The sequence below is a fragment of the Rutilus rutilus genome (assembly GCF_951802725.1).
Source record: "Rutilus rutilus genome assembly, chromosome: 23".
NCBI classification, from domain to species: Eukaryota; Metazoa; Chordata; class Actinopteri; order Cypriniformes; family Leuciscidae; genus Rutilus; species Rutilus rutilus.
The window spans coordinates 7794826-7821471 of record NC_140233.1 but is presented as its reverse complement, the minus strand read 5'-3'; the positions used below and the strand labels follow the sequence as shown (position 1 = coordinate 7821471).

The 26646-nt window shown below is 37.2% G+C and overlaps 2 protein-coding genes across 4 annotated transcripts in view; both read right to left on the bottom strand.

Moving 5' to 3' along the window:
- The window catches only part of peak1 (pseudopodium-enriched atypical kinase 1), a 36537-nt gene extending 23546 nt beyond the window's left edge, over window positions 1–12991 (bottom strand). The window contains exon 1 of the mRNA XM_084397419.1: window positions 12806–12991. The gene's annotated coding sequence lies outside the window, so the exon portion shown is untranslated. The remainder of the gene's footprint in view (window positions 1–12805) is intronic.
- A 4403-nt stretch (window positions 12992–17394) lies between these two features.
- Window positions 17395–23867, bottom strand: hmg20a (high mobility group 20A). Of its 3 annotated transcripts, none has more exons than XM_084397807.1 (9): window positions 23578–23867; window positions 22719–22794; window positions 22431–22640; window positions 21750–21882; window positions 21493–21530; window positions 20534–20609; window positions 20235–20450; window positions 17911–18043; window positions 17395–17827 (listed from the first exon to the last, which is right to left on the bottom strand). In XM_084397807.1, the coding sequence occupies exons 2-9, from the start codon at window positions 22782–22784 to the stop codon at window positions 17824–17826; spliced, it is 876 nt and encodes a 291-aa protein (XP_084253933.1). In that variant the 5' UTR covers window positions 22785–22794; window positions 23578–23867; the 3' UTR covers window positions 17395–17823. The 3 variants fall into 3 exon arrangements, with proteins under 3 accessions (XP_084253933.1, XP_084253935.1, XP_084253934.1); XM_084397809.1 differs by having other exon boundaries at window positions 20534–20606; window positions 23578–23772; XM_084397808.1 differs by having other exon boundaries at window positions 17776–18043.
- Window positions 23868–26646: the final 2779 nt, after the last annotated feature.

Here is a 26646-nt window from a genome sequence, read left to right as displayed (position 1 = left end):
ACACATACACTTACGTTGAAAATAAGATGGATTAAACACAGAGTCAGTGTCATTTTCGATTAGAATAACTTCAATTTCTACTATAAAGCAGTTCTCCAGTGTGTTTACGTTTTTACTTGAGCCTGACCTCAACGCACTTGATGGTTTGAAGGTGTTTTTCTGGAATGTTTGCTTTGGAAAAGCTGTTTCGAACTCCCGAAACAAACTCCCAACAAACAACAACGTCTTGGGCAAAAAAAAAAATGAATAAAATGAATAAAAAAATTGACCATTTTCTATCAGTTTTCAGCATTAAATGAATTTCAAGTATACATTTCTTTAATTTTGCACGATATTAGCGCGAGTCTTTCTGCGTGTCACAGTCAGGACATTCACAGGCAGCGCGTTCATTTTGGCCGCGCTGTCTGTACGATATTGGCGCGTGTCTATCTGTGGGTCGTGTGTGTGTGTGTGTAAGGAGGACATTCACTGACAGCGCGTTCTTATTTGTCTTATCGCGCATGAATGGTTTAAAAGCATTTGCATGAATTAGAGCGGGATCATGTAACACTAGCCAAAGAATGCCAAAAATTAACAGATGCTGCGTTAATTGCGTTAACAGCGCTAATTTGTTTATTTAATATAAAATCGCAGCATTTTGCGTCATATAATCGCGTAGGCTTGACATCGCGATTGCGACTGCGATACGATTAATCGTGCAGCACTATTTAACACACAAAAAAAATCTAGATAAAGAAGTCAAATGCACTAATTGACTTGTCGGTTGTTGGGATGACTAGTTGCATGCATTCCATGGAAGAACATGGGTCATGTGGATTTGCAAAGACAGGACAGTGAGTAAATTATGATTATTTATAAAAAATTTTAATTGGGTGAACTTCCATTTTCTTATTATTCATGTTATTCTTAAGTACATGTTATTCTGAAGAAAATGTAATAACCTTCTTTGCTTCTGAAAAGACCTTTCCTCTCTGCTGATTCAACCAACTCTGCAGAGGCAGAGGAAAATATTATCATCTAACAATATTACAGCCTGCTTTGTCTTGCTTCCTACCAAGGTTTCTTTCTCACACCGCTTACTTTTTCCTTGCCTCTGTGTCTTGCTCGCCGGGGATATCATGCACTACTCTTCGTAAAGCTGCTTTGGAACGATTTGCATTAAAAAAGAAAAGCGCAATACAAACCAATTTGAGTTTAACCAAATTGCTTTTCATGATCAAACCGTGATGGATTTGATCAAAGTCCCACCCTTCATTATTTCCCACTAACTATTCAGTTTGACTCGGAAATGAGTCACATTATGGATGTCGCCGTTTTCTGTTATGAAAATATTAAGAATGAAAGAGTGATTTTCCAGTAGGAGAGGGAGAGACTGATATCATTTCCAGCATCCTTTTGCACAGCTGCAATAACAGGCCACCCTGAGCATGGCAGGACGGAGCAGGACTGGGTGAAGTCGGATGACACAAAAAGCCTTCAGGATTACAACGGGCCCCTTAGGGCCACCATGGACTGTGATCTTCCTGCACACATTAAGCCAGTCAAAGCAGCTGTCCTGAGGAAATACTGTGAGGATTCAACCACACACACACACACAGAGGCTTTGAACTCGGCCTGTACGTTTCATCAAGTAATCAATACCTGAACCACAACAGACCCTAAGCTTAGTCTTGCGTAGTCAAACCTTTGACTGTCGGCATAAAGCTTATTCCAGCCAAAATGTGCCCTCTTAAACAGGAAGTCAATGGGCTAGTGGCCAAAAGGCCTGTTCACCTTAAATTAACTATAACTATATTGGCGTTCATGCTGAGCGCACAATGCAGTTTTGTTGTCTGCTGCATTAAATACTTGAGCTGGATTCTGATTGGCTGGATTCTCTAGCTTCTGATTGGTTGTCAATGTTTTTAATTGTTCATCATATGGAAAAAATCATTGTGAAAGTAATTCAAATGATATGTTCCTCTGTGTCGTTATATTTGTGGTCTGGACTTCACTACTCTCATAGAAATTATCAAAACTTAATTGTTATAGTTATTATCCTAGTGTGAATGGGCTTTAAGACTTACCAATATTTGTTAGATTTTTAGGGATGCACTGATATTAAAAGTCTGACCAAAACAATAAGCGTTAACCAATAACCAGGCGATTTAATTAAAAAAATATCATAAAAATTTGTCAAAATAAATTAAAAAGAAAATATGAAAAACTAAAATAGTGATCGTGAATAAATGAAAAAAAAAAAATGAAAAAAATAATATGGATTAAAATAAAGTGAATTCAGGCATCACAACATTATAATGTACAGTATGAAAAATGGATGTCAATTTTGAGATCCGCTAGGCTAGAGAATATATTTAACAACATTATTTTTTATTTTTTTTATAAAGATTAACTTTAAGTCAGCGTTAGATGATGACAAATGTGAAAATAAGGTAACTGAGCATAAATCCGATATCTCTTTTTGAGTGAAATTTTTATCAACAGGTTCGTTTGAAATTGATCATATCACAGTATCAGATAAGCACATGCCATATTGGTGCAGCGGTCTCTATATGTGATGTTTTAGTTGTGTGATTTTTCTGTGGTTTCCCCTGGACGACCATTAATGTCAAGCCCCTCGAACCGACACAAACTGCTCTAATCCGATCCGTAAACTTCCCCTCCTCCTTTCAAAAGCCAGACCCTACAAACACACTCAAAGAGATGCACACTAGAACTGTATTATGAAGAAGAAACGCTGCTTCATAAATAATCAAATATGTTAGGGACATGCTGTTTCTGTTTAAAGAACAAATGAAACGTGATTCACACGCATGCACAGATGTTTGTAGGTCTCGCTAACCTCTGTGTGAGTGTTGATGGCATGTTCTCATGCCACGGCACATTCCAACCGTGTCTAAGACTAAACAGCCACTACAGTGATAGAAACCAGAGGAATTCAGCGCTGTCACCCACTCGAGTGTGTGTGTGTGTGTGTGAGAGAGAGAGGTCTTTGCAAGGGCATCATTTTATTTGCAGTAATTGGTTTCTGAGTGCCATTTGGCTCATTCACTGAACGCTTTTAACCATTTCTCACCCATTCGTTTGAGAACGGATGCCGATTTGATACAGAGATCAGCCATTTTTCGGGTTCAGTGTGTGTTTGTGTGCTCACAGGATGTGGCTTTGAGAAAACAGATCTCATTCCTGCATTCCTCTGTCGCCATAATGGCCTCACTATCGGCCAATCAGCATCCAGAACCAATTATGGCATTATGACCTCAAAATCTCCCTGGAGATAAACAGAAAAGCAAGACAAAGACAAACCAAGTCCATATTTTCACATGTAGGGATTCGGGAAGTACCTCTGCTAGACACCTAAACAACGCATGCACAATTCTATATAAGGCGTCTTCCATTTGGCTGTGAGTCACCATTAGTGCTTTATAAGGGAACAGGACTAATATTTACACTAGAGAGGTCAGAGAATGTGTGTGTTTGTGCTACAACTGTTTATATGAGCACTAACACACACACATACACACACCCATTAGAATAATCATTTCCTATGGGAGTAATAAGATAGGGTGGGGGTTCTGACATCACTTCCTGTTGGGGTGAGCGACTTCAAGTCCCTGTGGGTTAAATTATCCTGTATAATTAACAAGCTTCAGAATACTAGCTTTTTTTTAAAAATGCATTAGTATGCCATGTTATTTTACGTGTTTAATTTAACGCGTAGAGTCGAATTAGCACCTTGTAAAAAAGTTGTTTTTCCAATTCTGCGTAAAAGCTACTCGAAAAAGGAGACTAGAAATGGAGGATTACATTGTGGGATAGAGTAGGCCATTTCATGAGTGTGCTCTGTTGTATTCTGCACATCATCTAGGTAATTTATGCTTACAGAAAATCGGTACACATATTGCAAAAATAGAAATGATAGTGTGGTGCTATTCAGAACACAAAATGGCCAAAAAGACAAAGGCCAAAAATATGCAAGTGTGCAAAAGCTTATCCATCAGATTGAAAGTGCTGTACATGCTTGATGAGGGTTTCTTTAGTTCCTGTAGAGGTAATAAACCTCAAGTATTCAAGGGGGCAATGGAGTTACCTTAAAATGTCTGTGCCATTAAATAAGATATGTTTGGCAACCGCGAACATGGAAGTTATTTTCTGTTTCAGCCGAAACTGTTTCATTAGACGCGTTTCCTTTACAGATTTGCGCAAAACGTTTGCGATTTTTTCTAAATGTCGACAAAAAACGATTGCGAAATGACGGCGTTTCCATTGACCGATGTTATGCGACTAAAACTTCATTTTTTCCTCTCCAGATGAGTAAAATCATTCCAAAAACCATGGTAACGGACGTTGGTAGGTTTATGTACTATATCCCAGCCACTGCACTAGCCATTATTATTAATCGAAGGAGATTGTGTGTGTGTTTTCCAAGCATTAATGGTAAGGAACGACCCTTATTATACTTGAGAGAGGCTCGTATGAGGAGTTTCTGGGTGTTTCTCCCTCAGATCTGCTTCGAGGTCTTGATTGTGGCATTTATTTGAGGTTTAGAATCCATTATTCCTGTAATACTTTTGTCTTATATGAATTTAATAAAGAACTCTGTCTCGTATTCTGTCCAAACACATCGCGTCATCTATGTCAGGTGACCTGTAAATGCGCAAAAACTGTTTTCATTGCAGTTTTGCGAAATATTTCTTTTTCGAATTGCCCGAAAAAAAGAATTGCCTCAAGCGAGCGTAAAAACTTTGAGAAAATTATGCGTTTCCATTGGCCGAATTTTCAATTCACGCAATTTGAAGGGTAATGCGGCTATTGATAGGTAACTAGTGCTATTCTGATGACGTGTTTTGACTAGGAATGCACTGAAATCTCTGGGTTTTTGGCTGAAAGAGAAAAACAGCCAAACGTATACAGTTGTGGTCAGAATTAATGGCACCCCTGGTAAAAATGATCAAAAATGGCTGTAAAAAATAAATCTGCATTGTTTATCCTTTTGATCTTTCATTCAAAAAATTTGCAAAAATCTAACTTCAGAGAATAAATATGCTTCAGAGATATTTTACCCGTAAACAATTCTAGCGGTGCCAATAATTGTGGCCAACGTGTTTTGGAGAAAAAAACATTTATTTCCTAATGTGATTTCCCCCCCACATTCAATTCTTTTACTTCAATGAAAGGTTAGATTTTTGCACATTTTTTGAATGAAAGATCAAAAGGATAAACAATGCAGATTTATTTTTCACAGCCATTTTGGATCATATTTAGCAGGGGTGCCATTAATTCTGACCACAACTGTATGCCACCCTGTCCCTCAGTATTCAGCGCTCAGGCTTCACTCTCGCTCTAGTCGTTATCATTGATCAGCTGACCAGCAATGCGTCGCATGGGTAACGCTGAAGCTTCACTTAATAGAGACAAACGGCATTGATTCAATGCGTGACTCACTGAGTTTTGTTTCCCGCGACCGCGAGTTCCTCGCGCTGTGGATGCTGACCGGGCGCTGTTGCTGATGCCATTCATGGTAAATACCCTTTATTTTATACGTTAAAAGGATGACAGGACAAATATTTAACTTTCCTTTTCACAAATATGACTTGACCAAAGACAGACGCAGGTAATCGCGCGCGCTCAGTCGATCTCTCTCATTCACTGTCTGTTAAGGCTTAAGTGCAAATCCACGAAGCCTCTGTACAAATCCATGATCACCACGTCTTATTATCATTATTAACTTATTTAACATTCAATACACATGCACGAAGTTCAAAACAAGAAGGGTATAGCCTTATGAAAAAAGAAAACGCGAATATCGCGGCTTTACTTGAATTCCTCTGCGGTTGGCTTGTCAGTAGCGCGGTACTACAATATTGCGGTAATCGCGACAGCCCTACTACGTAGGCGATTGTAGACCATAGCCCGAATCTGTATCTGTATGCATGAGACTGTCTGCATACCGGCAGAATTCACATTTTTGTAGTAAAAAGAGAAACATTATGCAGAAGTATAATTTGCTGTTATGCGTGTTTGTCAGAGTCTGCAGTTGCTGTGCGACGCTGCGGGCGTATCGTGACGAGCTGGACGCGCTCAGAGAAAAGACCGTTAAAATCGATCCCCTATTTTCGTTTTCGAAACTTGTGTTGATTGGTCCGATCGACTGTGCAATCGATTTTCGAACGTAAAGCGACAGCCCTAGTAGCGACTTAAATTTCACTAATTTTACGTTAACATACTTAACATACCAAAAACGCTAATGACATTTACATTTCATCAACAGAAGCATGACAAGTTTAAAGCCTAGTTTAAAAGTCAATAAACCTATTCTAAGCAAATCGACAAATTAGAAAATGTTGTACTTACCAATGCTCACCTCGTGTAAATCAGTCGTCTTTGCATGTTTATAAACAATTTTGTATTACACTAACAAAGTCTGAAAAAAATGGCCAAATTGGGAATAGAAAGCCATCAAAAATACACTGCAAATACGGAAAAAATAGAACGAAAAGGAAAAAAGCTGGCCCTGAGAGTGTGTGTCGGCCTGAAAGCTTAATGCACAGCTCAAAAGCGAAACCGTTTGTTCGGTTATGCATGAGTGTGCATGTGTTAATGGGCAGGCAATTATGCAACCTTGATGGTAAACTTCAGAGTGAACGAGTGGCAGCACTAGAGCTCTAAAATATCAGCGTTAACACAATTTCAGCCTACACGGCTCTCAATGCCAAGCTCTAACCACCTCCACTCTTTCTTTCAGGCTGTCTGTCACTCTTTCCTTTGGCTTCTCACATTCCCTGTTATCCTGAACGCCTGTGGGCTGTATCTCTCTCTTACTCGCACTTGTTTGATACCGTCTTCTCTTACGTTTACCCTAAGGTGGTTTTGTAAAGATCAAAAAAAAATTTTTTTTATTCCAGCAGATAGATATTTGTATGAAATCCAGTTCATTCACTTCACTTCCTGACCCTCACGCCAAGCCAAATGCAGTTCAGAGTGGCCCGAGTCTGGAAACTTATAAAAGTCTCTGAGGGCAGCCTGAGACGGCAGACAAGATTTCGGGAGCTGATATGGAGCAGAGCAGGGGTGGGGCTAATGTGATGTGGGTGTGGCCTAAACAGTGGGCGGAGCTTGGAAGAACCCACATGAGAACCGAGCCAATTCCAGCAAATTCCTATTCAATGACAGCAAGGACGAACCATCTCCATGACAATTAGGGCAGTCCGTCTGGAGGAAGCGTGTTTTTGATATCAAGGGATCACTTAAAGTGAAGCACGCTGTCATCATGATGGAGAAGACGTCTTGGCGATGACATCATGTATGATATCACCCTCTATTATTAAGCTTAATATTCCCACTGTGGATTAGCAGATCATTAAACATGCCAGTAAATCACATTTAGGTCCTGAGGTGCTACGACAAGCAGATGGTGCGCGTTATCCACTGAAAGACACACAAACAGATCCTGGATCAGTGGACGTGAAAGACGGCCGATTGACTCAGAGTTTCAAGTCAACATCAAATGAAAACACATCATGGAGTTCAGAAAGATTTTTTTGGAGAGGATTTTTGCAGACCCAGCCAGGATTAGCTGCACTTCACTCAGAGTAGCCTTGAGCTAGCTGGCACCTTTGTTGCTATGGGAACTGCTGATGCTGTTGTCATGATGTCACTATGACTGAAACTCAAAATTTTATGACATACGACCCATCATCACAGTGGAGATGATCATGTACTTCACCAAATCCCAATTCGCATGCTTCTGCTAGGATGTGCACGAGTAATCGACTAGTAAAAACACAATTTAAACTGCAAAAATTGATTTTCCTTGGCACCTTTGCCTGCCGCAGGCAACATGTACTTTACTACTGAACCCTTTTCTTAAATCTTACGCTTACAATTTAATATATTGGATGGCATCCAATTGCAATGCGGAGGAGATGCTGTGCGCTTCCAAGAGGCAACATTTAGATTTTCACTGGTATATTCAGTTTTTATTGGAGTCATGCATTCACAGTATGAAATTACCAGCCAAATGAGAGTCCTTTTTAAACAGCCGCCGGTATTTTTGATCATCTACCGTCTTGGACTGACATTTAACAAGAAATGCAAATTGATACTAAGATGTGCATCTAAACTAAAGAATTACTATATTGCTGAACAGACAAAAACAAAGCTTTCAATGAGCATGACTGGCTGTTTTTTGTAGTTATAGATGACTCTACAGATGGCACTGACTTTGTCATACCTTTTTTATTATGAATAATACACAATCTTAATCCCACATAGGCTACTACACAGGAGAGACAGTATGATAAATGTGATTCAGTATTTGTCTTTCTGTGAAATATGAAGTGTTTAACAGTAACAATGTATTTTTGCTCATCCCTAAACTGTTGCATTATCCTTTGGTCTATGATAAATAGGGATGGGACGATTACCGGTTTCACTATAAAATGTACTGACGGTTAGTACTATCGTTTAAAATGTAATTATCATTAAAACCGTGTTTGATTATCGCGATTTTAATAACTCCTGTCCAGCCAGCAACAGTCTGACGCAGGCGCAGCACGCAATGTTGTGTTTTTTTTTTTATTTGAGAAGGAATGGCGGAAGGCAGTGACCGTGGACCAAATCATCGGCCACCCTGCTCTCTAAGATATCGGCATCGGCCATCAGAAAACCAATATCGGTCGACCACTGGTGCACAAGTGAAACACTTCATTGAACTCACGAGAGAGTCAAGCCGCTCTGGGAGTGTTTGGGCACAGGGCTAGTAGAGGTGTATATTTAAACCTGTCTGGCTGAAACTAGAGATTATGTGTGTCTCATACCAAACACCTGAGGCAAAGTGCTCCCATAGCTATCTGTCTGTCCGACTCACGCCAGCTCCATAACTCAAGACTCACCGCAAAACAAACAACTTTTTTGTCATCGAGATTCGAGCATGTCACACACACACACACCACCTGTTATTTTACAAATGACTAATGCCATTTCACACGCAACTGCACAGAGGTGAATGACCGTCAAGTTTTTTCTGTGTAAGTATTTTGTTTGTGCACTGCATACATTTGGGGTATATTAGGGCTGGGCGATATGGCCCAAAAAAATTATCACGATAATATTTTTATATCAGTCGATATCGATAATTATCACAATAAATGACACATTTTTCTTTCAAGTTTAAAGGCAGATTTTTGCTCCTAAGTGAAAGTTGCAGAAACCAGAGCGTTAATTGTGGTTTTAAACTAGGCTACTCTTTATTGTCAGAACATATCAGGACAAACACTTGCCAAACTGGTGAACATTTCGCAAATCTGAGGTAGAACATTCAACATTTGTCATTTTTCCTTAACAAAATAAATATCTTTATTGGAAAATGAATTTGGGGTCTGTGGTCAAATGAACCATTGGTCATCCAGTATCATATATTTAGATCATGATAACCACAGATGAAACCAGGCATAGCCTGTAGCACCTCACTATCATGGCAAAATGTAACTTTATGGTTTCTATGGTAAGTTACTTGTATGAAAAACAGTAGCATTATTAAATACTGTAATTATATCCCATTAATCCTTTAATACATTGTCTACATTAATAATATAATACAATTCAATATGTAAATTCCACATTTCATGGTGCAGTTAATATTACTAGGCGAACGTTACAGTAAATCCATGGTAAATGATGGGAATTTGTTGACGGAAAAGCCTTCTGGCTGTATCGTTGCGCACAGTGTTTCTCCTGTTTGTCAGCGCTGTTTCATCTGCCTTTAAACTGGTTTAAATCAAGGAGACATTGTGTTCTTCGCTGAATTCAAGCGCTTCTCACTGGATCTCGTGACCGAGACCGATCAGAGTAAACGCATCGGCTCCAGTGAGCTTGCGCTCGCGCTGCCGTTTGGACTTTGAGCCGAGCGGATAAATGGTCCGTGTGGCGCGCGGTTCAAATGAGTTTCGTTCCGCTTTTGGCACATAAACATTATCGAACATTTATCGAACTCTTGATATCGTTTTATCGAGAAAAATTATATCGCGATAATTATCGTTATCGTTTTATCGCCCAGCCCTAGATTATATGTACATGATAGCACTGATATGTTTGAATGGCATGTTTGTGATGACTCTCACACATCAAACAGACATCTGACCGAAGCCTGGTTCACACTGACAGGGATTAAATCGCTGGACATTGTCAAGTCACTTTGCTTTTTGGTTTTTAGTAGGTGTTGACCATCAAATACAATTAACCTTAAGACAAGACAGCGGATTATTTAAAGGGATAGTTCACCCAAAATTTTTAATTCTTTCTTTAATTACTCACCCTAACGTCGTTCAAAAGCCATAAGACCCTTTTGTTTATCTTCAGAACACAAATGAAGATATTTTTAATGAAATCTGAGAGATTTCTGTCCCTCCATTGAAAGTCTATTCACCCAAAAACATCAAAACGTTGATAAAGAGATCGTAATGAATCGAGCCGTTTAATCCTTTAAGTCTTCTGAATAAACATGATCGCTTTATATGATGAACAGATTTAATTTAGGCTTTTATTTACATAAACATTTATCAGCGAACATAGAGAACCGGAAGCTCACGACAGGCGAGAACCAATGAGGTTCATTCTCGCATGTTTGAGCTTCCACCAGAACCAATGAGGTTCATTCTCGCATGTTTGAGCTTCCACCAGAACCAATGAGGCTTGTTCTCACGCCTCAAGCAAGTACGGTTGAGCTTCTGTTTATCTGAGTGCTCTATGCATGTTTGCTGATCAAACACTGACCATTGAACACATTAACGACTTTAGGTCAATGTCAGACAATGACAACTTGCATTCTTTCAGATTACAGTGTGATTTTGCCAAAGGAACAAACAAAACTCCATTATATGGCCACTCTGTATACCTAGTATTCAAATTGCATGTGCCATAAAAGCAGCTTTTTAACCACAGTAAAAGGAATTAGACATAAAAAAGGAGGTTTGTATGTGTCTGATAGTTCAGTTTAGCTTAACGGACAAAATGGCAACTAGGCTTCTCGGTGCAACGATTTGATTGGCTATGTGGCCTGTCAGTCATTTATCTGTCGTAAGGTCACCGTTTGAAATTCTATAGGACATCAGCGAGGAAGGGATGATTTTGTCTGGTTAATCTGATCTCAGTCAGGTCCTGATCTGATTCAGTGTCCTCACTCTGTGAACATAATCTCACACACACACACACACACGCGCTCCTCCCCAGGGTGCTCATCACACCTGTTTCCTAGAGCTCAAATCCTTCCCTAACCAAATCACAACCCTCTCACAACTATTCACCAAAACACAAAAATCCACTTAAACTCAGAAAGTATATTTTTTTCCACACTATTCGAGTGAAACTGTTTCTCGTACAAGAAAAAAAATGTCGTGTAGGACTTGACTGCGTCCATTGGGATTTGATTGTATTGTCATTTGCAAGAGGGAGGGGAAGTTATTTGGATTAAAGATTACGAGGGAACATGTCTTTAAAAAAAAATGTATGTGCAGGGGAATAAATCATTTATAGTAAATCCTGCAATATTCCATAAAAAAAAAAAAAGAAGAATTTTCCATTTTGATTTCATGGTGACTTTAAAACCTCTGGATCGACTCTAGAAAAAAAAAAAAAGACGTTTCTCCAAGCTATGACACTACCTCACAGAAATTCACAATGGAAACCAGAGTTTCAATCAAACTACTACAGAGACCATTAAAACTTCAGTAACTTGCTATAGACTTCTACACATTATAAGCTACTATATATTGTATTATATATATATATATATGCTAAAATTCTTTTATATTAACATTAGCCTACATTTTATACATTACATTCAAAAAGCACTATCCATGAGTAAGTCTATCAGTAATTTTTAAACTCACACTATAGGCTATTCTGTTAAATGGCTGATTTGGGCAAATATTGGTCAATAACTAATACTAATAAGAATAACTCAGTAACTGTTGTTATTGTTACCATGGTAAAGGCCAAGTGCTTAAAACTAACATCCAAAATGAAACCCATATGATTCAAGCCTCTCGAGCTGCCTTTTCACTGTCTGTGAGAGTCTGGATACAACTAATGTTACAGCAATTCCTGTTCATCGTCTGTCATAAGCGGTGAAAAAGAAACATTATGCATGTATGGTTAATAATAACCACGTATTAATTATACAGGCATAATGTGAGCTCAAATTAATCCTTCTTAAAAAACTATTTGGCAGTGAAAGTAAAAATGCTAAATCATCCACATGGTAAAAATCCTCTGTCACATTGACAACTGAAGACATACAGATATATGAAACACACATTTCTTAAACATATTTTCTTTATAGTTACTAAAGTGAAAGCAGATATTAAAACGGATCACATCACACACACACACACACACACACACACACACAACAGCATCCTGACAGAAACATTGAGGAACTCTCCAGAACCGGCGTCGGATCCAATCAGGTTTTCCCTCATGGACTTTCCAGAGAAAATGACATTTTATCTCCTCACAGACATGATTTAGCAGAAATGACACTTTATCCTTTGCACGCAGAAAACACTCCTGAAGCTGTTACACACCACATTCAGACATAACACGCGTAATGACTCAGGTTAACCGTTTAACCACCACAACACAAACATTTTCATGGCCCTTCTGAAATCTTCAACTCGTTAAACTGACAATAAACTGGTTGAAAAATCACAGCTGCGCGTCACGCGTCTAAATATGCGCCATTCGCTCGAGCTGACGCGCCGCGTGGATCTTTCTGTGAAACTCCGTACGAACTTTCTGCTCTTACCTTCAGCGAACGACAACGCTCTCCTCACGAACCCGTGTGCGCCATCCTAATCCAAATATCGCGGAACTGTCGTCAAACTGAACGTGGGCTCTGATGGATATTTTGCTCGGGAGAAATGTGTGATCACGCGTCCGTGTTCCGCCGCTCCGGTAACGGCTCGAGCACGGTCGGGGACGCGCAGAGGGCAGGGCGCTGTGGACGCGCACTTCGTGTTGGAATGTCGGAAACGCGCTTTGCCCCCAGACAGTCTTGCTATGATTTTCATTTAATATTTTCAAGGACATTAATAATCAAAGTGACTAAAATGTAAAAACTGAATTATGTTTTGAGACAAATTTTTGTTTTGTTTAGAAATCTCATTATAAGGACACTTGTGGTTTATTTGAACCCTTGAAATCCTTTCCTTAGAAACTATATTAACACGTATAATACAGAATGCGATTGTCTTAGAAATGCTTAAGTAAAACATTTAATTTGTTGATACAGTCCCAGTTCATATCTGTGTCGCCATAAAGTTAATTTAGCCGCGAAACGTTTGCGCACAAACTCATAACCCCGCCCACAAGTGACATTTTCATACATTTCTACTCAACTTTGGAAAGCTCAAGGGCCACAAATCAGGGCCACACTTTTAATTTGCACAGTAGCCTATATTGCCAACATATATGGTACATTTTTCATTTCTTTTTACACATTCATTTTCATGCAAATTAGCTCTGTGACCTTTAAAAAAATTCGTACATGTTTTGTTTATCAAGATAATCACAAATGAACAATAACTTTGATGAATTTTGAAGCAGATACTATTGCCATAAGTAAAAAGCCAAATGCAGGCTATAAATAAACTAGCAGCCTATATGGTCTTGATTTCAAAAACATTTTTGTGTAAGAAACTTTTTTTGTCTGAAAGTTTGGGTTATAATAGTTTGCAAGAGTGCGATTATGAACACAATGAGGCTGTAAAAGCAGACTTGTGAGTAGATGAGTTTACTTATTCAGTGTGATCACATTTAATGTCCCAGACAACCACTGTAGTCCCATTTAGCGACTTGTTTACAACCCCCTTTTTCAAGACCCAAAAGCTTTTTAAAAAAACCACAATTACTGGTGTATTTTACGTTGTAGAATAAACCATGAAAATATGAGTTTATGTTAACCTCAGACCTTATTTTGGGCATTTAACCAAAACTCCATTTTAAAAAAATGCTAAAATGCAAACTTGTTTTGGCCAACAGACATACATCATCACAGATAGGCCTACTACAAATAGTAAAACAGGGTAAAACACAATAAATGAAATACTTTTAGACAGAGAACAGTACAACGTGACTGTAAAATCACATGCTGTCATACATACAATCTTTCACTTAAGAGATTCATCTGTCATCATTAACTCACCATCATGTTGTTCCAAACCTGTAAGATGTTTGTATTTCTGAAGCCCTGAGTTGCAGTCTTTTGAAAAGTGTATTAATGTAATGTCTATGGATAACATCAGAAAACACATTTAAAGTAATGGAAACCCAATGGAAGCATTCAAAGTATCTTTGTTTTTGTAACCTCATTGCATTTCTGTTGAGATCTAATGCTGCTATTCAAAACCAATCAAAAATGAAATTAAACTTTCCAGGCTTTTTTTTTTATTTTTTATGGTGCTTATTTGACCATTATGGAGCTCGACATCTGGTTGCTGTATGCTTTCATTGTTGTAAAAAAGAGGAGTGTGAACATTCTGCATATCATTCTACTTTGTGTCCTGAAAGAAAGGCATGAATTATTCCTAAAAGCCGATAGCTATTATTTTTTTTTCCCTTTTGCGTCAGCTGAAACTCATGCATAAACCATCACTACAATATTAATCTAATACGTATCTGACCGTAGCTCTTCGTGAAATATCTTTTTCCTCTATGATACAGCAACCACATTTAGGGCAGAATATTGAAGAATGAGAATGACAGAAGTAGACCATCATCATCAGCCATGGAAAAGCCGGAAAATCCTATTCCCTCATGACAGGACAGAGCTGATTCAGAGAAAGTGTTGCTGAGCTCATTGTGTGTGGGTTATTGGTTTGTGTGACTCTATTGTCTGCGGGTTCAGGGTGGATATTCAGTATGAGAGACAGGAAATGAGCTCTACATCTCATGACTCACACACATCATAACCTGATGGCTCTCTCCTCTCCTCTCCTCTCCTCTCCTCTCCTCTCCTCTTCTCTTCTCTTCTCTTCTCTTCTCTTCTCTTCTCTTCTCTTCTCTTCTCTTCTCTTCTCTTCTCTTCTCTTCTCTTCTCTTCTCTTCTCTTCTCTTCTCTTCTCTTCTCTCCTCTCCTCTCCCTCTTCTTCTTCTCTCCTCTCCTCCCTCCAATATGTTGTTTCTCCCAATTGAGGAAATGAAAAACATCTCTAGGGCAAAGAGAGTCTCATTTTATGATATGATTATGAGTTCTTGCATTCAGCTGGATCTTCGCTTTGGGCAAAAGAGAGGGAAAGATGAACAATCCCATGCTTTGAAAGAAAAGTTCACCCAAAAATGGCAATTCTGTCATCATTTGTCATGTTGTTCCAAACTTAGATTACTTCTGTGGAAAACAAAGTTACATTTTGCACCATAAAATATACAACTATATTTTGATGTTCTGAAGTCATGGCATTGTTAAAAATATACTTCATTTTTTTGATGATAATTACGGAGCTGAACTTGTTAACCCCGATAAGTTTGATTCACAAATGAATCGTTCAATCTGGTTTTGTGAATAATTGATTCACTGACACGATCCAGTTCAAAAGAATGAGCCGTTCTCAATCGGACATGCGAAAATATCTTCAAAATGTCATTTGCGGTCCACATAACACAAGAAAGTATGAGTTTTGATGTGAATTTTTGTGAACTATCCCTCAAAAAAAAAAAAAAATTGCCGCCCTTTTTACACAGTGAAGGGAAGTTAGGTCATCTGACCCTCCTGTGCCATGGATGCCGTACTCCATTTCTGACGGATGACGGGAAGTCCTGCTGTCTGACAGGAAATGGACATGACAACAGAAAGGAAATTACACATGTCCCAGAGTCCTGTGCAGCTGCAGCTCATCTCTTCTCTATATTACAAGGGCTCAAATATTATTTGGACACTAAATCAGAGTTATTATAGTTAACTAAAACTGAAACTGAAACTAAAACCATAAAACAGTTTCTTTTACTTGAACAAAATAAACGTTAACTGAAATAGTTAACCAGCTATAGCGGGACGCTTGGCGCTCTTTTTTTAATTCCTTTTTTTCCCCATCACATATTTTAGTAAACATAAATTAGGAATCAATCGAAAGCTTAAAAACTCAAAATGCATCCTGTCAAAACCATTTTGAAATCAGACATTGTGTTACCATGGAAACGGGAAATCTTTTAGCGGGCTCCTGCCCTAGTGAGTGATGTTTCATATTACAACATTTATTTTAACAAATTTGCTCTAATCTTGACAAAACACACGTTGACGGAAAGGTCTGAGACTCAAGGTTCCATATTTGCTGACTGTTTTGTGAATGAAGAGATATTGTGACAGAAATATATTAATTTGTCACAGGAAAATGTCAAATAATGTCAATTTATTTAACAAAATTAATTCAATGGAATATGTCTATTAATGGTAGGTGTCTATTTTTGGTATAGCAAACAAAATCCCATAGGAACTAAAATTTTTGCTTCAAATTTGGAACACAACTTGGTTAGACACATGGCTTTGATTTCGTAGCAATTATGGAGTAAAATTATTTTGAAAAATATATATTTTACAAAAGTACAGTACATTTGTTTTACAGTAAACTGTGATGATTTTAATTTAGTTCAACCTGATTTACTAAAATAAAATAAAAGTTAATAAAAATGATATAGACATACTGTATAAAACTATTAAAAATAACAGAATCACACAACAAAATTACTCAAATTAAACTGAAAATGGCAAATATATTTTAAAAAATGATTGAAAATATGAACAATGATACTAAAAAAAAAAACATTGCTACAAATGTGTGAATGTCATTTAATTAATTTATCAAATCAATAGTCCAAATAGTAACTGTAAAGCTTGATTTAAACCTGTCCAAAATTGAATTTGACTTTTGGTTACGCTTGATTTTGTGACGTAGTACTGTACTGAATAATGTTAATTAACTTGAGTTACGGTTAGGGTTTGGTTTAGGGTTAGTTACTTGTAATTATGCATAATTTACTGTTATTACTAGAAGTACATGTAGTAACATGTAACTACATCACCCCAGATTAAAGTATCACCTGACCTTTTTCAAAGATTTTCTCTTTTTTTGGCAGCCGTTAAATAAAAACACCAGAGTCGCCGTTTTTCACCCCAGATATTGTGTTTTTTAATATAAAAACCTTTAATTAATTCACACCTGCTTATAAGCCCAACTGTGTTACAGCTGTTCAGTAGCAGCCTTCAGCAAACCGTCTGTCCTGAGAACTATAACACTGCTGTCTCTAGCGCTTCATCCCAGAGGGAACTAAATCTAATTAATTAATGGCAACCATCTAGCAAATGAGCTGGAGGAGAGAGAGAGAGAGAGAATCAGACACTCATCAATGTCTTCATACATTTGCTTTATTGAATTCTTCAAATGTCAAGACCATAGAGGGAATTCAGTAACTCCAGCACAAAGACACCAGCTACACATGAACCTGCCTCTCTTCACACGAACACAACATCGCACTTTCTTATATAAAATGAAAGAAATTACAAGTATAAAATTCAGCTTAAAATCAAAATAACATGTATACATGCAGATGAAACCACAACCCTTCTAAAATAACGTTTTTACATTTTAATAACACGCATAAATGCATGGCAAACGTGAAGTGCTAAAATAAAAAAATAAAAAATGAGCAGATAAAACCAGCATTGTAAAAAAATAAATAGGAAACAAGTGAATAATTGCTTGACACAAAATAACGCGGTCATCGCAGGATAGGAGGAGGGGCTACTGCACGAGAGGGGGCGGGGCCTCACAATTACCTGCAGGCGGATCAGAGCAGTGCATTAACGCACACGTGGATCATGTTCACATGCAAAGCAGGAATGCTGTGGTGTGCGGCTACCTGTCGAGGCGGTTGACCACGTCCCTGACGGTGCCGATCAGGTGCTGGTGCTCCTGTGGGCTGGACAGGATGATGCTGTGAAGCTTCTTCATGTAGGAGTCGATGGAGTTGAGTGTGGGCGTCTCTCCGCTGCCTGCAGGAACACGGGGAAAGTCAGTCAGGAAAAGATTATCTTTCACATAATGGGAAGATCGGATTCACAGTTGAAACAGCCTTCACTCAAATAAGATTTGGGAATAAAACAAAGAAAGTAATATGTTGGCAATATTTTGACAGATTATATATTTTTTTTATATATAAGAAAATGTTTTATTGGAAATATATTCAGTTAGTGACAGTGAAAAGATTAGCTTTCCATTCATCAAAAAAAAAAACATGTTTCATGAGCAGCAAATCCACACATTATGATGATTTCTGAAGGATCATGTGACACTGAAGACTGATGCTGAAAAGTCAGATTTGCATCACAGGAATAAATTACACAAATAAATAAAAAATATATTAAAATAGAAAACACTTAAATTATAAAAATATTTCACAATATTATAGTTTTTACTGTGCTGTTTTTACTTTTTGATCAAATAAATGCAGACTTGGTGAGCATAAGAGACATCTATCACCAAAAATTATATATATATATATATAGTAGAGATGCACCGATTGATCGGCTGGTGACCGGAATTGGCCGATTTTCACGTGATCGGCCATGACCGGCGACCGGCCGGTCAGTCTGACATATGCCGATTTTATGCCGGTCAAATGCACTCGGGCGCCGCATGATTAACCTTTTGAGCGGTGCGGTCTCATATATGAGATTTGTATGTCTGTGCCCAGGAGAGTACGGTGCGGTGCCACATTTAGATGTTCAGTGACGTCGCATAACTGCCAGATTCAAACTGTGCTTTCGCGCGTTGGCTGCCTGGCGCTGAGCCAGAGTCGGACGCGTTCAGCGCTGTTATGGCACAACTAAGCAGTGTTTTCAACCTCATAATGTTTATTTTAGGTTTCAGATATTTAAATACACATAAGCACGATTAAAACAATACATTTGGAGTTTGTAAAACACACACTGATGTCTGTGGAAGCAGCAATAACAATCTATTCAAATATAATTTGCCGACATGTGTGTTATTCATATCAGACAAACATAGGGGAAGTAACTATAAAGTTTACTCTATTCTAATCAGTTCAACGGCCACTTTCTTGCATTTATTTCGGAGAAACTGATGAATTCACATGCTGTAAATCCGACTGACAGGACAACATTGCGGCGCCCATCTCATTATAGATCAAGATTAAAGGTTTTTAAACGACCACTCACTTACACGTATTTGAGAATCGGAATATCAGATAGGCTAGTTGATGACATGGTAAGCAAGTTTGTGAATATTTTGAATAAAAAAGGAAAAGTGAAATAAAAGCGACACATCTGTCATACAGTTTTATTGTGGCTGCGGTGTATCGCGTGACGCGTCGCCATGGAAACATTAAAGGGAACGTTCGCGAAAAAACTCACTCGGGGGGTGGGGGTGTCAGTTAGAATATTTTAAACTTACGCGTGAAAAGGTTAAAGAAAAGATGAAAAATAAATATTTGTGTGTGCTGTAAAGTGGTAGGAAAAAAATTAAATCGGAATCGGCTAAAATCGGTATCGGCAGGTCAAGCTCAGTGAAAAATCGGAAATCGGAATCGGCCTAGAAAATTGTAATCGGTGCATCTCTAATATATATATATATATACATATACACACATACACATATATATATATATATATATATATATATATATATATATATATATATACATACATATTGTTTAAATAATTTATATACATATTTATATTATGTATTTAATGTTATCTAATATATTTCCAACAGTATATATATATATATTTTTTTTTTTTGGTGATAGATGTCTCTTATGCTCACCAAGTCTGCATTTATTTGATTTATATGATTCATATATTTAATGTAATCTAATATATTATGTATATACTTTTTTTTTATTAAGAAATATTGGGAACAAGCACAACCAGGATCTCTGTATTTAACTTCATTAGAAGTGGAATCAAGTGGAATTTTTATATATATATATATATATATATATATAGGCCTATAGAAAGGTAATATTTATCTAAATATTTCAGACATAAAATATTTTTATCTAAATATTTTCAGATTTGATGGTCATGGCTGTAATGAATCACTGAACTGATTTAAACAAAATGAACTAAAAGGAATCAGACTGCTCAACTGAACCCAGCTTGCAGGAGGTTTTTGTAGTTCAGTCATGTGTGTGTGTGAGTGTGTGTGTGTGTGTCTCACCGGGCAGGGGGACAGTAGAGAAGCTGTGTGTGAGGGCCGAGCGCAGGGTGTCCAGGTGTTGCTGAAGGAGGCTGTTTCGCGTGCGTTCCTGCAGCACGTCTCCTTCCAGACGCTCCACGGCGGAGCGCATGCTCTCCACATGCTTCTGCAGCGCCGCGTTTCGCTCCTCATACTCCATGTTCGTCTTTCTCAGCTGACGCATTTCAGCCTCACGCGCTGTAACACACACACACACACGCGCTCAGTGAATCATGTTTTCATTAGACATACTCACACACTCAACAGCACTCTGCTCTCACCTTTACTGTGATTGAGAAACTCTTCAGTGAAGATGGGAATATCAAACACAGAGCGATCCTTTATCTCCAGATCCTTCTGAGAGACAGACATGAATGTTTGAGTGCTCAGACTGTCATCGATTACTAATAAATATTACAATATAAAAATATAAAGACCCGATCAGAGTCTGCACCCATAGAACTACAGTGGCTGTCAAAATGATCTACATATCCTCCACCCTTTGCAAGTTTGTTCATTAAATATTAGCCTAAATCAATCATATTCCAGCTACCAATAACATATTTAAGGGTTTCCACACCTTTCTATTTTCAAGCTGTTTGCAATTTTTGGATCATTTTACAGAGTTTAGCCTATTGACTATTGAATAAAAAAAACATCTAATAGTAAAAATAAAACAAATATATATATAAAATTATAGCTATTTAAATATGTTTTATTTTCCATGACTGTTCAAGATTTTCTAACTTTTTGTGGCTTTTACAGTCATTACAGCGATTAAAATCCCTTTATATAACTGTAGCCAAATTAAATATTTTAGTATTTATTATTTTTTATTATATTGTTATATTTTACTATTTAGTATTATATATATTTTAAAGAAAGAAAGAAATCCCATTACTTTTATAGCCTTTTCTGAATATTGGATAATCTAATAAAAAATATTGTAAAAATTAAATAGTGTAGAATAATAATAAAAGACTACAAAAACAGATGTTGACTAAAGAGTTTTCCTTGACTTTCCCAAGACGGTTTAGGATTTTATTGCCATTACTTTTCCAGTCTTGTATGATTATCGGATGATTCCATAAAACGATGATTCCATAAAAACATCAAATTAAATAGTTTAAATCAATAAAAATAGAATTAGCGAGTTTTCCAATGACTTAAAACCACAATCTCCTGTTAATTCCAGGTTTTCCATGACGTGAAATGTGTGTCCTGTCGTGGATATTTTTACCTCATGAAGGGATTCACCAGGAGCCTGCCGTCCAGCATCTGATAACGACAGCAAGAGAGAGGAATTTTAGTGATTTGTGATGCACATCATTTCGTCAGTCTCTTCGTTTCTATTCTCGTTTTACCAGGAAGAACCACCCACTGTGAAATCTCACTGGTCCCAAACCACAGCTTCATAGTGAACAGCAAAAGTGTTCTGATTGGCTGTGGCCGTCACTTCATTGCAGGATTGACAAAAGCTCGTTTTGGATTTCGTACCTCCTCTGTGTCTCTTTCCTTTTTGTTTCTCTTGCACTTTCCTGCTGAAGTGTTTATAGGCTTCGGTCTTCTGATACTGCTCCAGTTCTCTCATGTAGCGCTCTTTATCTCGGTCCGCTTCATCCAGATACCGCTGAGACAGAACGAGACATGAGAGCGATGTTAGATGTCTCTGGAAAGCTTTTAATCTTGATTAAAGATGACCTTTTACAGTCTTCATTTTGCATGGGTCTACTAGAATAGGTTTTTATGCTTGGATGTTCAAAAAAAGACATAATTTTTCACATATTTGACATTGTTGCGGCACCTCTCTTCCTGTTTAGTTCCGGTCTCTATGAAGCCCCGCCTTCTGAAAAGCACAATGTGCTCTGATTGGTCAGCTGGACTAGTGTGTTGTGATTGGTCAACCACTTTAAGCGTATTTGGGAAATTTCGCGTCCCTTACCATAACCGTGAGTTTCAACACACTACTTTTTTTGGCGGGAGTTATTTAAATGAGGAATGCTGTGACGTGTTCGTTCCCAGAGAAAGCTCAAGACTACAATGGAGGCGTTTCATAGAGAATAACTCCCTTTAGAGTCACTTTGTAACTTTTCAGATCTTTTTCATGCTCAAACAGCAACATCACACACTAAAGAAAGTTGAAAATGTGAAAAAGCACAATAGTGTGTGTGTCCTGACCTGTTTCTCTTCCGGGGGCAGTTTGCTCCACTCGTTCCCGAGCATCCTGGTGATCTCTGGGAAAGGCACGTCTGGTCTTTCCGCCCGCAGCTGCTCGCGGCGCTCGTTCATGAAGCGCACGTATCCTGTTAACGGGGCTTTGGGGGCGTTGCTGTCCTTCAGTGGCTTCTTCCTCCTCCTGCCTTTGGTCCAGCTGCTCCTGCGAGGTTTCTGCCAAAAACACAGATTCACACGACTGGTTAACGCTGCTCGACCTGTGCAACGACAGCCATCACATGATCTGCTCACCTCCTCTCCGTTACGCTGGCTGCTGTTGTCTGTGTTGCCCCCCGGTGACCCGCTCTGCTCCTCCATGACCTCTGACCTTTAGTGTCACATATAGGAGATATGTAAAAAGAGAAGATGACTGGACTCGGCATTTAAAAATAATTCAGAGCTACTGTAATAAAACTCAAAATATCATGTACAAATTATTTTTCAATTATGATTATATATTATTATATTTATATAAATTTTCCATCTTATACTCACTAACATAATATTCAAACATATATATATATATATAATTTAAAAAATATATATTACATTAATACATTTTATTTTAATAGATATACTGTACATTACTAAAATTGTATTACATATACATACATATATATGTAAATTTGTATAAATATATAAAACTTAAATATATAAAGAACAATATGTATACATATATAATATTATATATTAAATTATTTTCAATTGTAATACTACTAACACACACACACACACACAAATATAACATAAAATATACATATATAAAAAATAAATACATAAAAATGTATCAATATAAATATATTGAACACCCATATATATATATATCATTAATTTTCTTCAATAAAATTAAACTTTACTAAAATTACCATGGTTTCATGAATACAGTACCATTCATACCATGTTTATGGGACATGTACCATGGTGATATATTAATGGAAATAATTATTTTAAGCAAAATTGTACATCGATATAGCAATCATTTAAGTACTATTACCGTCTGACCATTTTACTATAGTACAGCCACGGTACTTTATACAAGGTTGGTACAGAAGATTAATTTAACAGATGCATTAAAATCAAGCAAAACCCCGACAGACATCAATTGTCTCACCTGTCTTTTGTTCTGAATGTGGAATCACGTGCAAAACTGCGTCTTTAACGTGTTTTTTCGCACGATTTCTCAGGAATTTTACAGAGAAAAATATTCCGAGTCAAAACAATGCACGGAGCCGGCTGACGTCATCACGCGGCGACAGGAAGCAGGACGGCTTCGTCATGCGATCTCAGCCCTGTCAGTCAGATCCCTGATGCCTCCTCCTCATCACAATCTTTATTCTAATCATCCTCCTCCTCTCCGCCTCATTAAAAGCGCTGTATTTCGGTTAAAGTCTCAGTAAAAGCGCTTTATTGTGTATACGCTGCTGGAGAACTAACGGGTTACGAGAGATTAATGGCGTTTTGCTGCCCTCTGCTGGCCAGAAGCTACAAGTGCAACCGAATAACTGCGGTGCTCCTCTGTTAAGTTTTTTAAATAAGTTCTAATACACAACAACATGAAAATAACAACATGTTTGTGTGTATTGAATCATACACATATTGTCTCTATACCATAGCTATACAGTCTGTGCACGCTGCCACTTCGGCCATGTAGTGTTTTACATTTTTTCAAAGCACATTTTTTAACTTCAATAATTTTCCTTGAAACGATCGTGATCGTTAAATCGTGTTTTCCTGTTTCTTGTCATATGGTGTACTACAAAAAAAGATCAATAATATTTGTATTTTTGCTGCTTTTTTTCGGTCTTCTCTTTACCATGTGACTATGAACGTCACATCTGACCAATCCAAAACGAGTTTTCAACCACTACGCCCCGCCCACTTTATAACCTCATGTTCTGGCAGTTGCCGCTCTAACAAATTCTGTGCCGCATTGCCATCTACTGGCCATATGTTGCATATTCATTGATAATAATATTATTAGTCTGTTTGTAAGCAAGCAAGTAAGTAAATAAATAAACAAATAAACAGACACTTATTTGAAATAAAAAACCTCGAAATCTGCAGAAGATTTGCTAGAGGCAGCCCTTCACTCACTGCTCACAAAACCTTGATAGTTGATGGTTCACACACTCTGACTCTCTCTTCACAGCAGGTCTAAAGTAACATAAAGTGTTGAAGGAAGGTGTGAATTACAGTTGACTGTGTATGTGCTGGGGGTAAAGACAAATCATGTTTCCATAAACACTTTCCATTATGTCAGAAAGAATTACAGACAGTCTGAAAATGTGCTGAAGGCTGTAATTAATCCAGGTGGTCTGAGGGATCAATTCCATGTCCACATGAATGATATCAGAGTGACAGACAGTCTTTCCGCTGCTGCGGCTCAGGCCTCAGGGCTTGAGAAATGTGAACATCATTTCATGAAGTTAATGAGGTGACCTTTTGCCTGGATGGTGTTATGTTTTGGTAGTTGTTTATTATTTTGGAAGAATAAGGCTGTGTTTATAGCCAAGCTTCTGGAATGGTTTGGCGTCAGGATGCATAATATTTTACATTTGACAGTGAAGTGTGAAATATAAAAACTGTGACCCATCACAGAACCAGAAATGTTGATAATTATAAAAAAAAAAAAAAAAAAAAAAAAAAAAAAAATGATAACAACAACAAAAACAACAATAATATTAATAATACAAACATACTAAATTAAATAAAATTAAATAAAATTACAAATTAATGAAATAATAATTGTAATAGTCATAATAATTTTGTAATTAAATTAATTTTCAAATTAAATGAAAATTAAATAAAAAAGAAAGAAAACTTAAAATATTAAATAACGATTATAATACATTATTATGCAAATAAAATGAAAATAAAAATAACGCTTAAATTAAATAATAACAATAAAATAATATTCAAATGAAATGAAAATTAAATTATAAATATTTTATAATAATGACGATGATGATCATCATCATCATCACGATATAAGATAATTTTATCATTAAATTAATTTTAAAATAAAATAAAAATAGCCTACTTAAATATTTAACAACAACAATAATAATTAAATATTCAAATGAAATGAAAATGAAATAAAAATAATAATTAAAATATTGTATTAAAAATAACAACACTAATAATGAACAATAAAAACGGTTAGGCAGTCCTAACTATGCACGATAATATGGTTGATTAAATTTTTATGTATTTATTATTATTATTATTATTAAATTTTTTTTGCGCATAGCATTTTTTTCTAAAAATAGCAACTCTTTCAAAACAGACCTAAGTCCCACTTTTGGGTCATGACCCCTCAGTGCAGACCCATAATGGCCTGTAGGGGGCAGTAGTGCTGCTTGACTAATAATCACGACACTATATGAAGAATAAATCACTTTATTGATCAGTTACAGCAATTTCACGAGTGATCAGCTGGCAATATCATTAATCTGAAGTCTGCTGATGATAACTTTTTAAACTGTCACGGAAGTGTAACACAATATCAATTTTATATGATTCGATTGTTGTTATTTTGCCATTTAGCGACTCAATCATTTCACTCCTCGATCAATGGCAGAGATTGCGAGTGTCTCTGGAGTCGCCCTGCGCGAGACGCCTGATGGCTTATAAAAATGACTTTACTGTGAAACCTGGAAACTCAAACCATAATTCTCCGGCTTGTGTGTGTTTGTGAACGTCTGGTGATCAACTCTCCAGCTTGTCACGTTGCTAAACTAATGAGTTCACCCAAAAATGTAAAGATTTATGTCGTTCCAAACCACTCTGGATTTATTTAGGTGAATGGCCTTTAATGGCGCTCATAACAAATGCAGCAGCAGCACAGTTGTGCAGGTCTTCAAATCTGGCTTTCTGTTAGTCAGATGAGGTTAGGGTGAGCATAGGTCAGAAAAACCTTTCTGAATATATCTCTGTGATGTGTGTATCTCTCTTTACCCGTGATCCTGACAGCTCTTTGACAGCAGTTTGCTGCCTCTGTTTAATGTCTGTTCAGTTTCACCTTTAAAAGAAGTGTAGCTCTAGTATACACTAACCTTGAGCTCAAGAAACATAAACAGAAAAACCATTTCAAACAAGTAACCCAGTGATTGTGACCTGTACAAACCATGAATGATTTTGAACAAATCAACATTTTTTTGTGCTGTCAAATTGATTAATA

Coding starts and splice junctions, on each gene's coding strand:
- hmg20a (XM_084397807.1), bottom strand. CDS start 22,784: ATGGAGGAGCAGAGCGGGTCACCGGGGGGCAACACAGACAACAGCAGC. Junction 20,451..20,533: donor GTTTCTCAATCACAGTAAAG/GTGAGAGCAGAG, acceptor TGTGTGTTACAG/CGCGTGAGGCTGAAATGCGT. Junction 18,044..20,234: donor CTCTACTGTCCCCCTGCCCG/GTGAGACACACA, acceptor GTGTTCCTGCAG/GCAGCGGAGAGACGCCCACA.